This window comes from Globicephala melas, chromosome 10 (assembly GCF_963455315.2).
Source record: "Globicephala melas chromosome 10, mGloMel1.2, whole genome shotgun sequence".
Classification (NCBI taxonomy): domain Eukaryota; kingdom Metazoa; phylum Chordata; class Mammalia; order Artiodactyla; family Delphinidae; genus Globicephala; species Globicephala melas.
Window position 1 is genome coordinate 96,954,461 of NC_083323.1, and position 16,914 is coordinate 96,971,374.

Below are 16,914 nucleotides of genomic sequence, written 5' to 3' on the forward strand. Positions count from 1 at the left end.
CATAATTGCGTTTCCTGCACATCAGTGGTATCTTCACAAAGAGATGATACATTTCTTAAGCACAGGGACCCAATGTCCCAGTTCTCCCAAAACTGCCTGGCAGAGAGCTGGGCACATAGCCGTCTGCTCCACAAGCCGGTAACTGACCAGAGGTTCCGTTTCAAGAGACCAGGAAGAGCTGCCTTTTATACATTTGTTCGATCATTCATTCGGCAGGGTCTAGGGGCTGAGCTGGATGTATAAGGCGTGATTTCTGCTCACGCAGAGTTTAAAATGAAAACATACGAACAATGACAGTAACCACTTTTTTATTGCATACCCGTAGTCGAGTGACTGTCCGGGTGCTTTGCACGTGTATCTCTCATTCTCGTTCTCACTCCATCCTACAAGTTAGGACTTCTCCTTATTTTACAGTTGAAGAAACAGGCTCAGAGGCCTCAGAGCCAGCATGTGACAGAGCTGAGGTGTCAGCCCAGGTGCCCTGAAGGGCTGCTCTGGGGGGGCCAGGGGGCAGCAGGGGCATGGGGACCCTTCAAGGGCCGTGGAGGTCAGAGGTTGCCCCTGCCCTGCACCCACTCCTGCTCTGTCCTTGCTGTCTCCTCGAGGGCTGTGAGGGCTGCCAGGGTGCCTGCTGGTCTTGCTGCCTCAGGAGGGACGCTGAAGGCTAAGCCTTTGGCATTAATTCAGGCTGGCTCTCCAGGCAGTGCCCCACCCACCCTGCCCCCCGGGTGCCACCCCTCTCCGCTTGTCTGGGAATCATGAGAGATTATGACAGCCGTCATCGGGAGGAGTTCCTGCTGGTGGCTACGTGTGTGTGTGTGTGTGTGTGTGTGTGTGTGAGAGAGAGAGAGAGAGAGAGAGAGATGGGGACACCCCCAGCCCTGTGGCCAGCGTGAACCTGTCTAACTAAGCGTGTGACGGATGACTGGGGTGAGGGGACAGCTGTGGGGATATGTGGCCGCGGTCTCAGTCAGGGTCACCCTGGTGTCCCCGCCTCAGTGCCTCAGTTTCTCCGGGTCCCCGGGTTTCCCATCCCCTGAAGCTGCTGTCCCCCTTTGTCCTTGCCTCACACAGGTATCTCCCTGCTCCCTGGCTCGCCACGCCGGCTGTGCCCCCGGGCAGTGGTCAGAGGGGGCCAGGGCCCCAAACACGGACAGCAATGCCTCCAGGTGCCGCGTCCCGGAGCCCGGGGTCTCCAGGGCAGTCTCATCCGACGTTCCAGCCAGGCGTCCGGTGGAGGGAGGTCCCCAAACAGCTCTGTGAGTACTGGGGTAGGCGGATGGGCCGGCCTGTGCGGGGGTCCCCAGGAAGCCTGTGGACTGGGGGTTCCTCCACCTGGGAGGCAGGTGTCGGGGGAGGGGTTTCTGTTAGGACCTTTTCCTCTCCTGTCTCTCTGAGTCATGGTGACACACTGTCCCAGCAGCGCCGGGGCCCTCTGGTCAGAGGAGGACCCGGAAGGCGGGCGTGTGAAAGGCCAGGGGGCCCCGCACATTGGTCTGCAGACTCCCGGGCTCCCCTCCCTCAGGTCGGAGGAACCAGACCTTTGCTGGGGCGGCTCCGAGGCTCTCTCCTGTGCCTGGCGCTTCATCTGGTTGCCCAGGTGACCTCTCAGGTGGCTGCAGAGGCAGCTGGGTATCAAAGCGGTAATAAACAGGGAAACACCCAAAGGGGGAGGCAGGTCCCTCCCCCCACTCGGCCTCGTGCTTTCTCCTCCTCCTCTCTCAACCTCCCACCTTGGGGAGCAGACGGGACTGGACCGCCGCCGGCTCTGGCAGGGTCCTCGCCAGTGGCTGGAGAGGAGGAAGGGGAGGATGTGGGGCTGTGAGGGGCAGTGTACAGTGAATCCGCGTGGGGTGGGGGCAGGGGTGGGCCAGGCGGCTAGAAATCGGCCTGCGTTCCAATGGATCCAGAGAACCTGCCGGTGAGTACTGCGTGTTTGCAGGAGGGCCGCACATCTGAAGGAGAAGGGGGTGTCGTGGTGCGTGCTGGGCGCCGCGTGTCAGAGCGTACTCGGGTGACGCGCGTGCGCACAGTGTGTGCGGGCGCGTCCGCTGGGAGGCCGAGTGCGGGATTGTGCGCATGCGCGGGAGCGGAAGTGGGGCTCTAGGCGCCAAGGGAGGCGGGCGGTGGGACGCGTGGTGTTGGCGCCGCCTGTGCATCCGGGTACTGGAGCGTGCACGTGTGCGTGGGCGCCGCAGCGGCGGGCGGCCGGGGCCCGGGCTGCACCCGGTATGGGGTGGAGGCGCCGCGGGCCCGTCGTGGCCGATGAACTGGGGCCCCTCTGTCCTTTCCTTGCGGCCGGGAGGGCCTGGCTTCCAAGTCCCCTTCCCGGGGTGCAGAGCGCAAGGTCAGTTCAGGCTCCCGCGCCTCTCGCCCCTCCCTCACTGGACCTCGCCGCCCGTGTCCTGTTCTCTCCGGCCAGGTCATCAACAGCTATCTGGAGGCCTGCGAGCCGCTGTCCTCGGAGCCCCGTCTGAGCCGCCTGCACTTCCACGACAACCAGAGGAAGGTCGACTACGTGCTCGTCTATCACTACCGGAAACGCGGGGCGCACCCCGGCCACGGCTCCCCTGGCCACTCGCTGGCGATCGTCTCTAATGGCGAGACGAGCAAGGACCCCGACGCGGGGGCTCCCGGTGACATTGAGCCGGGGCCGCTCGACGCCCTGGAGGAGGAGAGGAAGGAGCAGCGGGAGGAGTTTGAGCACAACCTGCTGGAGGCCGGGCTGGAGCTGGAGAAGGACTTGGAGGTGAGGTCGGGCAGGTGGCAGAGGGTACGAGGTGGGATGGCTAAGCAGGCTGGGCTCCTGCAGGAAGCCTTGGCTTTGTTCTAGCGTTTGGCATTGTTGTTTTTTTTTTTTTTCTCTGGTGGGCAAACCAGATTTTTTTGCTCAAGGACTTGAGGAAGAGTTTTGGGATCCCAGGTGCTGGTGCTGGCGGTGGGGTGCCCATCTGCTCTGTGGAAGCTGGCTTAGTTAGAGACAGAAGACACGACATTTCTTGCTGGCTCGCCATCCTCTGGCCTTTGTAATGGTTTCCTTCGAATGAAGACCTGGTTTGCCTGTTGAATTTTGGATTAAAATTCCTGTATAGAAGAACTACATTATTAAGGAACGTGTGGGAATTCCCCGGCGGTCCACTGGTTAGGACTCCACGTTTTTCACTGCTGAGGGCGTGAGTTTGATCCCTGGTCAGGGAACTAAGATCCTGCAACCTGCGCAGCCAAAAAAAAAAAAAAAAAAAAAAAAAAGGAATGTGCTTGCCTAGGGCCTTCAGGGAGTTGGTTATTTGGGAACTGAACATCAGATATATTTTATCAATTTGTGTATGTATTCCGACCTCTGATCAGTAGCCAGCCTATGGAAATCCATTTATCTACATATTCGTCCGTCCGTCTGTCCATCCATCCATTTTGTCACTCACTCCTCCATCCATTTCTTCACACCATACGATCCTTTAAAGATGACCTGCCTCGCCATCCCATCCAAACTCATCTCCTACCCCTCCCACCCTCCCGTGCTGGCCCCAGCCCCTGGGCCTCATCTGGGTTGTGTGTTGGTCACCGTTACTTCAGGGTCTTTGCGCTGGTTGCCCCCTCTGCCCTGGGCGCCCTTCTTCAGACCTGTGCACGCTCAGGCCCTCACTACAGACTTCTGCCCGAACATTACCTCCTTCCGGACCTCTTCCTTGACCGTCTTAGGCAGAGTATTCCCAGCCCTATCATTCTGTTCCTTGACTCTGCTGAGCTTTTCTTCGTCATACTTAGCACCTGAAATAGCACGGTAGATTTGTTTATTTTTAATCTGTGACCCTACTGGCTCCATGAAGGCGGGGGTCTTGTTTGGTTCACTGCTGTATCCCTAGCACCTAGGACAGAGTCTGGCACATAGTAGGAGCTTAACCAGTGTTAGTTGAATAAACAGGTGATGTCCATGAGTCTCAGGTTCCTCATTTGCAAAATAATAGACGTCCTGCAGGATTGTAGTTTTATATGCCCCCTCATTAGGAGGGGCAGTGAAAACATCAAGCACAAGGTCTGGTACGCAGTAGATGCTCATTAAGTACTCATTATGATTATTGAAAAGGGTGTCATGCTGAGGGGTGGGGTGACTTTCTCACCAGGAACCTGTTTTGTTCCCATTAATGCCATCCCCAAACTGGAAGGGACCCCCAGAGGTCATTCACCCATTTTTTATGTGGCCCGGCTCAGACCCCTTGTGTGGACCTGTGCTGCTCACCCAGACTCTTAAACCAGGAGCCCCTTCTCTCGTTATTCTTTGCACCACTGTAGGGACATTGTCCTCTTTCAGGGCTACTCGGGGCACCCTTGCTGTGGGAATGCTGACTCTGACTTTTGGAAACCCAGAGCTTGCCTGGTGCCTCTGATTGGGGTCTGGTGGGAAGGTTTCTTTAGGTAGCGGCGTGTTTGGAGGGCCATACGAGGAGCTCTTGACGTCACCACCATGGGAGGCTGCACCTTCTCTGGGTGTCAGGGAGTCAAGGAGGCTCAGGGAGCGGAGGCCTGAGCCTCGTGTGGCTGCTGAGTTGGGAGACTCTGATGTCTGAGTCCAGATGTTCACATCCCAGGCCTGGCATCTGCCAGCCTTACGACCTTGGGCAAGTGACGCGATCCTTTTGAATCACAGTTTCCTTGTCTGTAAAAAGGGAGAAGCAATACATTCTTCATTGGTTTGTGGTGAAGCTGAAGTAAGACAGCCAAGTAAAGTATCTAGAATAGTAACGACGAGTGTTACTGCATTGTTATTATTGAGAGTTCCCAGATTTAGCAAATAAAAACTCAAGATGCCTAGTTAAATTTGAATTCAGATTAACAGCAAATAATTTTTTTAGCTTAAGTGTGTCCCATGCAATATCGGGGACATACTTGTACTAAAAAATTATTTGTTGCTAATCTGAAATTCAAATGTAACTGTCCTTGTAACTCCTCCTACTGCTGCTAGTATCGCCGCTGTCTTTGCTGCCCTCCAGTGTGTTTCATTTTGGTTGCTATTGGATTTTCCTGGCTTTGGCTGGGAATTAGGAGGGCCCAGAGCTAGCTCTTAGGACTGACTAGTGTTAGGTGGCGCTGTGGAGTGTGTCCTGGACTGTTGTTCCTGTTGTGTACCCACCCAAAGCACCTCCCTCCTGGCCCCTACCCCGGGCTTCAAGGCTGACTTAACTGTTCTTTCTTGGGGCCTTTCCAAGCTACTCAGCCTTCCCCAAGTCCCTTCTGTCATCAGGGCCTCCACCACTCATGTAGCCATCGTGACCTACTGTCTTGCAGTGTTTTTTTTTTTTTCTTTCTCTCGTCTAAAAATTAATTATTCTTATTTGCTTTGGCACCTCTGAAGCAGAGTTGAGTTAATTACAGTGCTCAGTCATGGTGCATTATTATCAAGGTTCTGCAAAGGTCCTTCTTGTGACTTTTTTAAATACCCCCTGCCCTTCACTCTAAACTCCTGCTCCTTCCACAGGCAATCATTCCAATGCCTTGTGTTTCTGGGAAATGCATAGTGTCATTTTCACTGTATGCAATTTGTTTTTCATTAAAAAAAAATAGACGTTATTGTTTAGAACAGTTTTAAGTTTACAGAAAAATTGGACAGAGAGCTCCCCTGTCCCCCACACCCAGTCTCCTCTGTTATTAATATGGTACATTTGTCACAATTAATGAGCCGATATTGATACACTGTCATTAAGGAAAATCCCTCCTCTGTTCAGATTTCCTTAGTTTTTACCTTCTCTCTTTTTCTCCTCCAGGATCCCAGCACAGATCCCACATTATATTCAGTGTCATGTTTCCTTAGGCTCCTCTCGGTGGTGACAGTTTCTCGGAACTGTGTGCATTTTTGATTTGCATAGAGGAGCTCTGTTTTACAACCCATTCTGCTTCTTTCTTTTCCCCCCAGCACTATATTTTTCAGACCATTCATGTAGTGCACGTGCACCTAATCCCTTTTTTCTAACCGATGAGCGCTTGTTTACCTAGTCGCTCCCCGAATGATAAGAGCACCCCGTTGCCACCCAACAAGGTTGCGAATGAATTGTCACCTCCTTCAGGGCAGCGTGCCATCGTCTGCTCCATCTCTCCCCCACCAGCCCCCATGCCATGTTGGTGCTAAACCCTGAGAGCTGGAGACCGTGAGGATCTGAACAGCTTTCTTGGGGCCTGTGGGGGTCTGAACCGTTCTTCTGTGCGTCAGGATGCTCCGCCTCTGGCCATGAGCAGCAGCCTGGAACTGGCCCCTCACGGGGGCGGGGACATTGCTCGGCTTCCCCTGGTGGCCGTTCGGAGAGCGCGTGCGGTGGCCCCACCTGCGCGGCTGTCTCCGCTCTTCCGGGCTGGACCGCCTCTTAGGCTCTAGTTTCACTTTGAAGACAAATGGAGAGGAAGCGGGGTTTCTATCAGACACCCATGGAGAATATCCACTTAACCTTACAGACTGAAAGAACTTTGCGGCCACCAAACTCTACTTGATTGAGTATCGTGGAGTTCATTTCAACCCTAGTGGGTACCTGGCCGTGCTTTAGACAGGAGGAGAACTGACGTGTACTTTGCGTTTGGTGTTTCACGTTTTGTGTACGTATTGCCATGTATCGACAAGGTCCATGTTCATATTTTAAAGACTATTCAGTATTTATTGGTCGACTAAACCACAGTTGGCTCTGTTTTCTTACGTTTGGTCATTTGATTAGAATTTCATCTAAAGACCTCGCTGGAGGGACTTCCCTGGCGGCCCAGTGGTTAAGACTCTGCGCTTCCACTGCAGGGGGCAAGGGTTTGATCCCTGGTCGGGGAAGTAAGATCCCGTATGCCATGTGGCATGGCCAAAAAAAAAATTAAAAACATAGAGACCTCACTGGAGGTGCCTGTGGATGACAGAGACCCCTGCATCCTCACTGCCAGTTCGGATAAATGAGGGCCCCCTGTTTGGAGTTGAGCACCGCTGCTGAATGGGAGGCTAGTGCAAGCAGTTGAGGGACTCACCCAGACTCGAGCCTCCAGACAGGCTGTAGAATGGGTGGGATGAACACGGCCTCCTGTGACTCACCGCCTCCCGAGCGCTCCCAGACCTCCTACCCTGAGTGAGACTGAGCCCGAGGGACAGCGGCAGAGACTCAGGTGGTACCGGGGGGAATCCAGAGCCTGGAGCATGCGATGCACTTGGTGGGCCTGGAGGTCCTGCTTGTGGGCTTGGCGGTAAAGACCTTCTCCCAGCCTGCAGGCCCGGAAACTCCAGCAGGCGTGGCCCCAAACTTCATCTCTGTGAGCAGGCGACGTTCCCAACTGGGAGTGGAGGGAGGGCATCGACAGGGAGACCAGGCGGCCCCTGCTCGGCGCTGGCCTCCTGGGATTAGGGCACCAGAGGACGCATAGCAGGAGCTGCCTCTAATCAGCACATGGCCCTGCATCTCCGGCAGCTCCGTGGGCTGCTTTGGGCAGTCAGGTGTAGAAGGGGCACAGTGCCAGCTGGCACGTCCTGGAAGCCGACAGCTTCATTCAGGAGGCGGAACTCTCCTCTCTGGCCTGGTGTCGGCTGGCAACCCAGGAATGACCAAACTCCTCTCTCTCTGCGGCGAGGAGACCCTCCTCCCGTCAAGGCAAAGGATGACTCTGACACCTGACTCCGCACCCTGTAGCCCTGACGCCTGACACGTCAACCCAAATTACTGTGCTGGCTCAAAAGGAGTCGTCTAGGGGACCTGTGAGGTGTGGGACATTGTGACCTCCCTGTGGGGCTCATTTGGGGGGAAGCTGGCGGGCTGGGAAAATCAAACGCTGCCTCACTCTCCTCAGACCAGAGGCCACTGTTTCTTGACCTTTGTCATCACCCCTTTTCAGGGAAGAGTTTTTATACATCGGATTAAACAGCTGATGGGCACCTCCGTCCTCCTAGGCCCTTGGACAGTGGTAGGGCAGCTTTGGGAATTTGCTCTGTCTTTAGAGTGTGATTCGGTCTGTGGCTTTTTTTTTTTTTTTTTTTGTGGTACGTGGGCCTCTCATTGCTGTGGCCTCTCCCGTTGCGGAGCACAGGCTCTGGACGCACAGGCTAAGTGGCCATGGCTCACGGGCCCAGCCGCTCCGTGGCATGTGGGATCTTCCCGGACCGGGGCACGAACCCGCGTCCCCTGCATCGGCAGGTGGACTCTCAACCACTGCGCGATCAGGGAAGCCCCGGTCTGTGGCTTTAAGGGAGGAAACTGTCTCTCCTGAGTGCCTTCTGTACGTCGCATAACGTGGGATCTCGCTTCCACCTGTGCATCCTCTTTGAGTCTCCGTGAATATCCTGCAAGGCGGGTGTGAGTCCCATCTTTTCGAGGAGAGGAGGAGACAGGCTGGGAGAGGCTAGCGACTCAGCCACAGTGACATCTGCCGAGTGATCCAGCTGGGATTTCAACTTCAGCTGAGACCTTCTGGGGGCTTTGCCATCCCAGGGAGAAGTGACAAGCCCTTGATAGCAGTTTCCTGTTTTTCCTTACCCAGAATTCACAGAGGTTCTCTGCAGGGGCCTGGAGATATTGATCTAGAAAAGGGGACTGCTTTAGGGGCACCTTTGCTTTGTCCTCCGTTACAGGGGCACAGGGTGGGCGCAGAGCAGTGACCACCACCAGTCTGGGCCTTTTGCTGTCCTGAAGGCTGCGGTGGCCTCCCCGAAGGACCAGGCCAGCCCGGGTGACCATTTCTCCTTTTATGGTATCAGTTTGCAGCCCTGCAGATTACAGACACTCAGACCTGCACTGTCTTCTCTCTTACGTGTATAATCTTCCTTTGCTGGGAAAACTAGGATGTAGGAGATTCCCTAACCCTTAGGAAAGCCGTGCTGCTTGCTTTTCTAGGGTGACAGTGTCCCCTGGAGGTCTTCCTGTCCCTCGCTCTTCCTCAGGCCGCAAGCAGGCTGTTGGGCGCTGGAGTGAGGGGAGTGGTGTATTTCTATGGGCTGGGGGTTCCCACACCCCTGTTGACACCACCATAAGATTAGTCTGTTTCCTCCTCAGGAATGGGATAGGGGTTTGCATTCTTAAGGAAGGCTATAGGGAGTGCAGGGAATGTGGCATTTAATCACGCCCCAGTCCATCCTGTTTCCTGGCGATGCTGCTGCGCTCTCATGGGTGTGCGTGGCAGTCCCGCAGCTGTTGACTTGCACTAATGACTGGGGGAAACACGATGATTTCCCCCTGGCTTTGGATGTGTTCCTGTCTCTCTTGCCCCACTCTGAAGCCGTGTGCTGGAGCCCAGGGCGTCTCACCTGCCTCTTTCCTGCCCCAAGAGAACTTCAGAGAACACAACAAAGACAGCTGCAGCAGCCCCTGCCCTCGGGACCGCACAGCTGAGCAGAGCAGAGCAGAGCTGGGTGGACCTGGTCTCCCAGGAGAGGCCTCCAGGCAGCCTGGGGGTGGGGATTCAGAGAGAAGCAAGGAGGGCAAGTCAAGTCCCCCAAACCTGGGTGAATATCAATTTCCATTTTCAGAGTTTGTAATTAAAAAATTAACATTCATGGACAGCATGGAGGTGCCTTAAAAAACTAAAACCAGAACTACAGTATGATCTGGGAATCCCACTCACGGGCATATATCCAGAGAAAACTATAATTCGAAAAGATACACGCACCCCGTTGTTCACAGCAGCACTATTTACAGTAGCCAAGGTATGGAAGCAACCTAAACGTCCATCGACAAATGAACGGATAAAGAAGGTGTGGTACATATATACAGTGGAATACTACTGAACCGTAAAAAAGAATGAAATAATGCCATTTGCAGTGACATGGGTTGACCTAGAGATTCTCATACTAAGCGAAGTAAGAAAGACAGAGAAAGACGAATATGTGACATCACTTATATGTGCAAATCTAAAACATGACACAGGCGAGCCTGTTTACAAAACAGACACAGACTCCCAGACACAGAAAACAAACTCATGGTTACCAAAGGGGATGGAGGGGGAGGTAAATGAGTTCGGGATTAACATATACATAGTACTATGTATAAAATGGGTAAACAACAGAGACCTACTGTAGAGCACAGGGAACTATACTCAATATCTTGTGATAACCTATAATGGAAAAGAATCTGAAAAAGAATATATCTGTATGTATAACTGAATCACTGTGCTGTACACTTGAAACTAAAACAGCATTGTAAATTAACTAATCTTCAGTTATAAAAAAGAAAAAAAAATTAACATTCATTACTCTTATTTTATGCTCGTGGTACCCTCACTGGGATGGTTGGGCCATCTCTCGTCCCCTTGATGTAGGAACAGAGGTCCCTTGCCAGGCTGCTGGGGAACAGGGCTGTGCCTGGAAACCGGGTCTCCTCCCTCCTGTACCGCCTCCCTTCTTACAGCGACTCTGCAGGGTGGTGGTTGGCTTACATGGCCCCCCTGCCATGCAGACAGACGCTGCCCAGGTTATCAAAGAAATGGCTCCGGTGAAAAGCGGGCCAAGGGTTTGAACAGAGCTAGAAGGCGCTGGGGGCTGGCTCTTTCTCAAGGCCTTTACGTCCGGGTGCCTTTCATCGATCAGTGAGCTTCTAGCAGTCCTAGGATTCCTCAGAAGCGGCTGGAAGGAGGTTCTGGGCTTTGATTATCCCATTCCCCCCTGTGGTAGCAGAGGGCCGGGCATCCGCGGTTGACGTGCTGAAGGCTTCTGGCCTGGGCACCCCTTGGCCTGCTTGTGTTCTGCTGGTTTTCTGTTACCAGGGGCGATCTGTGAGGCACCCGGAAATGGGGTCACGTGAGACGTGAGCTGGGGGGGCTTGGAATTTCTCTCAGTTCCGGAAGAGAGTGGGAACCGAAGTCGAGAGGATGTGACTTGTACAAGCTCACGCTGCTGGTTCCGTCTTCGGCAGATGAGATCCTGATGGCAGAGAGTCTGTGCAGACGAATGAGTCACGCGGGAGACGACCTCCTTCTGTTAGGTCCATCTTGCTGGCAGCAGCCTGGTGTCTGGGCCTCCTCGCAGGACTGTCGGGGTCCGTGGCTGGTGCGTGTTCTGACTTAACACTGCGCTCTGCTGGGGGTTCAGTATTTTGTGTGTCACTCCTGCTTCTCTCATTTACGTCAGTCTCTGTATCTGGTGAAGAGAGGGTCAGGGGACAGCTGGTCTCTATCCTGCTAATTGTCCCTCTTCACGGCAGGGCTAAATATGTCGGTCTCTGAGACAAACGTGGAGAAAGAAGGCCTTTCTCCACTGGTCGTTTGATAAATTCAAGGTCTTTGTCAGCCGGGGACCGCTTGGCGAGTCACTTCAGCTGTAAAGATGCCCCAAAGGGAGGCAGCTGCCCGAGAAGGCCCGCCGGGCTCCGTCTCTGGCCTCCTCTCTCCTGCCTCTCCCTTTAGCAGACGTTCACCTCCGAGGTGGGGCTGAGGCCTCTAGTCTGCCGGGCGAAGCAGACGTGACCACGGAGAGCCACACGGTCAGGTCTAAAAGTGCACTTACAGAGGTGGGAAGAGTGCTGGGAGAGTGGCCCGTGGCCTGGGTGACCGGGAGAAGTTCCTCTCCTGCCTTGAAGCTCTAGACTGAATCACCTTCCCTCTCCTGCCCCCAGATGCTTGGGGCCCAGCAGACCTGAGTGTGCTGTGTCTGCTGCTTTTATCAGCGCTCCAGGGGAGATTCGCCCTCTGCAGGCTGGGACGCTGGGGAGGAGGGTGCAGGTTGGGAAGGCTTAGCTGACCTGGGTGTTGTACGCGGTGAGGTCTTTCTTGGCGTCTTTGAGGTCTGGAGACGCCATCGGTTATATCCGGTGCTTGATCGATGGTGAGGATGTTCTGGGCCACCAGCCTGACGTGTCCCCCTCTCTTCACTGCAGACTGTTTTCTCAGCGTTCTCAAAAACTGCGCCGATAAAGTCAATTTTCTCAATTTAAAATTGTTCTTACATGTCTTTCCCTTCAGCCTTCGGGAGCTGTTAGCACCTGGCTGCCAGTGTGTACTTGGTGAGGGCAGAGGAAGTGGGTGAGAAGGAGAAGAATATTAATGGGGAAGCTTAGAGTTGGCCCATCAGGTTTAATTTTGCATTTGATTTTGGTGGTGATTTTCTGTTGCCTATCCTATGAGTTCTTCCACTAAAATTGTTCCTAGTTTGAATGTTGGAATTAAGCATGTTGGTGTTTTAAGGACTTTCGTGAAGGGTTCTGCAAGGAACGCTGTGACCTGGGCGTGTCGGCCCGGCCTGCCCTGGCGTCGGGAACAGACAGCTCCTCGCTGTGTGCTCTGCTGAGAAGCCCGACTTTTCTGGATGAGCAAGGGGTGAGTGGATGGTGAGTCTGAGTAGGGCCGTGGCCTTTGCCCCGGGGAGATAATGCGCCTGTTTACATCCAGGCCACAAGCAAAAGCGACAGGGGCCCCCATTGTGCTCCCTGCCTCCCCCGTTCTGTGCATCGGGACTTCAGGGAGGATAGGCCGAGGGGAGAGCGGGAGCAAGAGGAAGGAGAGCTGGCAGGATTGTCAGCCGTTAGCCGGCCATGTCACTGTCTTCTGAAGCAGACGTGCACGGTGGAAACCCCGCCTGCTCTCGCCCTCGTCCCTCCTCCTCACCCAGGAGGTTGGCTGAGGCCAGAGTGCGTGAATCGCCCCTGAAAGGTTCGTGGACATGGACGTGTACTGCGTGGGGCTCCTGGGGGACTCTGGGTCCGTCCCCACATCTTCCAGCGTGAGATCGCTGCCCCTCGGGCATCGCTGGGTTGGGAGTCCCTCTGCTGTCTCCCACCCATGACAGCCAGCAGCCCGACTCTCTGTCCAGCTCCGCAGTCGTGGGGCCGGGCCGTGGGCCTGGGCTAGGTGACCGCCGGCATTCTTGTCACTGTCTCGTCGTGTTTCCACTGGGGGATGGCTCGCCGTCAGGTGTTGAGAGGCGGGAGATAGCTGCCTGTGGATGGCTGCCCCTCCTCTCTGAGCTCCTCCAGGCCCGGGGACTTAACTCATCCCTTGGAGGGTCGAGGTTTCCCAGGCCTGGGAGAGCGCCTGCGGGGTTTAGCACCTTTTCAGGATTGGGAAATCAGAGGAGTGGGATTTGGAGGGTGTGCTGACGGGTCGTGTTTTCTTTGTCAAGTGCAGACTGGGGAACCACCAAAGGCTTCGGCGCTGAAGCCCGGGACCCCGGCCTGGGGGGTTTGCTGCTGGAACCCTGCCCTCGCTGCCCATCCACAGGTGGCGGCGCCGTGTGCGTTGCTGTGTCCTGCGCTCCGGGTGCAGCTGGAGGCGATGCATTCAGACCGACTTGGGCCAGGGCCTGGGAGCAGGGCTGTGCTGGCAGAACATTTAGAAGACCAGTGGCTCTGGGCGGGAGTTATCTCCTGCTGTCACCTGGACTTCTGGCGGCAGAAGGTAGAGGGAGGAAGTCTGGCGCGCAGAGGGTGGCAAGCAGGGGTCGCGGGCGTGGCCTTTTGCACGTTTCTTAGCCACGCTGGGCCAATCTTCTCATCTGAGCCCTGGAGCAGCCCCTTCACAGGCTGCAGAATGTCCTAGAAGGAAGGGCCATCGCTTCCCCAGGCCTTGGTAGGAATGGTGTGGGCTGGCTTCTTGCATCGGGTTTTCCTCTTTGCCACGGGCCCAAGTTGGCTCTCCCACCTGCCACATTTTGCTTTAATTTTCCACGATTTGTGCCCTTCCTGTGAGCTGGGTTGAATTTCCTTTCCATTTTCTGAGTGAATGAACATGCCAGTGTGTGGATTAGGCCTCCCCAAAGGGAGGAGGTGCGGGGTGTTTGATGTCTGGTTGGGGGAAGAGATGTAATCACGAAGGCTTAGACGCTGATTCCTTCTTTGCTGGGTTCCTCTGGCCAAAGGGTCTCACAATTTCAGTCATTTTAGTGCTGTGATCATGATCTTGAATACCCCTGCTTACCTGTTTCCTGATAAATAGTAAATAGTTATTTACTGTTTACGCTGTTACTTGCTGAATGTTTTTGCTAAGTTGTTCACTTTTTAAACCTAAATTTATTTTAAAAAGAAATACTGTATCATTATTATCAATGGAAAACCAACACACCAATAAATAGAAAATAGCTACAAAAATAAACCACAGCAGAAACACAATAACATCACTGGCTTCCAGCTGGACGCAGTTGGCTGCAGAAGGTCCGAGGCTGGGGAGCAGAGGCTCATCTCTGTGGAGAAGGCGGCTTATGACGTCGTGCACTTAAAACTAACATGATGCTCTATGTCAGTTATACCTCAATTACAGAAGCAGGAGAAAAGGTTAAAAGAAAGAAGGAAGCTTAGGTAGCGTCAGAGAGCTTAAAGATGTACTGACATCAAATGGAGACTTTATCTTTGCAGATAATTGAAAAGGGACTTTCTCACCATTTGAAAATGTTATCTGGGGCTTCCCCGGTGGCGCACTGGTTGAGGATCCGCCTGCCGATGCAGGGGACACGGGTTCGTGCCCCGGTCCGGGAAGATCCCACATGCCGCGGAGCGGCTGGGCCCGTGAGCCGTGGCCGCTGAGCCTGCGCGTCCGGAGCCTGTGCTCCGCAACGGGAGAGGCCACGGCAGTGAGAGGCCCGCGTACTGCAAAAAAAAAAAAAAATGTTATCTGATGCTCTTTTGTGTGTGTCCTTAATCTAATGCTCCTTGTTCTTGGGCAGAATTACCAAAGCACTTAGTTTTATGCCCTCAGGAGCTTCACTTATCCCCAGATAGATTGAAGACTTTGCGAGCAGAGACTGTGTTTTATTCCTCTTTTGTTTGTACAGTGTCTGACGCATAGTAGATACTCAAGTGTGTTGAATTGACTCAAAGCATAATGTGTAGCAAAGACAGTACACGGTGGAGTTGTTCAGGGGAGGGGACCGTCCCCAAGAGCTGGAGTTGGCAGGGAAGGCTTTCCCAAGAAGAGAGACCCCGCGCTCTTTCCCTGAGCCCTGCTCCCACTCTCAGCAGCCTGGATCCCTGCCCGCATTTCCTTCCCCCCTCACCCCCTCTCCACCTTCCAGCTTCTTCTGCAGCAGCTTCCCCAGCCAGGGAAGAAGATGCCACAGCCTTCGGAGCTCCCCCCGCCCCAGTGCTGAGGGGAGGGCGGAGGGGAACAAAAGCAAGAGGAGGGGGTGGGAGGAAGGGTCGGCAGGGGAGACAGACAGACAGACAGACACACAGGGCGGGCACCGCTGGGGTAAACCTGAGCCCTTTCAGGCTGCCCTCGGGTCCAGCGTTGAGAGGATTGGCGACCCTCCTGGGGAAGAGGTTGAGCCCTGGGGGTTGTTAGCAGTTTTCCCTAGCTTTCTTCCCTCCCTCTCCAGTTCTCTCCTTTCTTCTTTCTCTCAGCACCTTCCAGCTCTGCCCTTGGGGCAAATTCCACGGCCCAGGATGATTACCATTGCTGTGGACTTGTTGATGTCTGCGTTTAGGCCAGGCTTGTCTCCATGTGATCACGAAATCTTTCAGAAACAGACAGAGACACAATTTCATACGGATTGTATGTCAGGAGCTGTCTGCGTGACCAGGGCTGTGTCCCCAAGGCCTCTCTGGCCCTGGGACCTTGCCTTCATCCAGTGACCAGAAGTCTCCTTCTTGGTGCTGCCAGGAAGACCTGTTCTCTCCCTGCTGCCACGGGGGCCGCAGGGATCTGGACACTTCCCTCCTTGAGCATCTTCATGCTGCTTTTGAAGATATCAGTCATGACAACAAATACTTTTACTGTGCTCGGTACATAGAGCAACTCATTGAATCTCTGTAAAAACCCTATAAAAGATTTACTATTACTGCCTTTATTTTTCAGATAAGAAAACTGAGTTTACTTGGTCAAGGTCAAAGAGCTGTAGTGCCAGTGAGGGATTGAGACCCTGCAGCTGAGTCTCAGTAACTGCAGTGTCCCACCTCTGGGGGTAACGCTTCTGCCATCTGAGCCTGGTGTGGGCAAGGGGGCGTCCTCGTTCTCACTACTGGGATTGTCGGCCACCAAAGCACATTCAGGAGAGGAGCCGGGAGCCTCTGAACTTGGTCCCCGTTCTGCCCCCTCCTTCGCCCCTCTTATCCGCCGAGGAGGGCGGCCATGGGATGGGGGGACAGCTGGATCCCTGCAGATACCTCTTAATTACCCATGGACTGTGTTTGTGGCAGGAATCAGTCTGCCCGGGGCTGCCTCTGAGACAGCTGGGTAGATCTGGACCAGCAAACAGGGTGAGAGGCAGCAGGGGTTCCCAGGAGGGCGAGGCTGGGCACTGACACTGCAGGAACTGGAGAGAGCGTGGGGTAGCCTGGTGTCCGGAGCCACTTTGGACAGTGAGCCAGCGTGGAATGTCAGCCCCCTGGGAGCGGGGCTGGGAGGACTCCTACGTATGTGTTCTGCCCTTTCCTGCCTGTGGGCATGAGGAGGGCTGATGGCGGGACCCGTTTGTCTCGGGTGCCCGGCCTCTCTCTTCTGTGGCTTCTCCCAGCTGGTTCTCCCATCTCTCTCCCCGCTTTATATCCACTCTCAGGTCTTTCATTCAGACCCCTCAGGACAGCCGGACTTCGCAGCAGCTGCGTCTTTAGTAGGGATCAAATCTGTAGGTGACTGGGCACCGGCGGATGGAGCAGGGCTCTGGGAGTCACACCGGAGTGACCCTTTCCTTTATCAAGGACCACGGCCCCAGACGGGCCTCCTGCCTTCCTTTGCCCCCACCTTCAGAAGCCGCTTATGTCAGAGCTTAACACCCGCGCGTCCTGGCCGCATTGGGATGGAGAGCCCCTCGTGTGCAGAGGCCCGTGCTGGTGTGGGGTGACGAGGAGGAAGGTGTCAGCACCCTTGGTGGGGGTGGTCAGTGTTTAGCGAAGGGCACAGCAGGCAGACGGTTTCTCAGGGTCATGCAGGGCGACCCCTGTAAACGTGCAGGTTATTCCACGTATGGGCACGTGTGGTGGCGAGTGGCTAATCTGCTCACGGCCTCTTGCATTCTGGGTTGTTCCCTCCTGCTGTTTGGATGCTCAGGAAACG

At 54.7% G+C, this 16,914-nt stretch overlaps 1 protein-coding gene across 1 annotated transcript in view; it reads left to right on the forward strand.

Moving 5' to 3' along the window:
• The first annotated feature begins 1,900 nt into the window (after positions 1-1,900).
• Positions 1,901-16,914, forward strand: part of ANO2 (anoctamin 2) — a 318,066-nt gene continuing 303,052 nt past the window's right edge. The window contains exons 1-2 of the mRNA XM_060305839.1: positions 1,901-1,921; positions 2,423-2,749. Of these exons, the coding sequence (XP_060161822.1) occupies positions 1,901-1,921; positions 2,423-2,749 (348 nt within the window). The remainder of the gene's footprint in view (positions 1,922-2,422; positions 2,750-16,914) is intronic.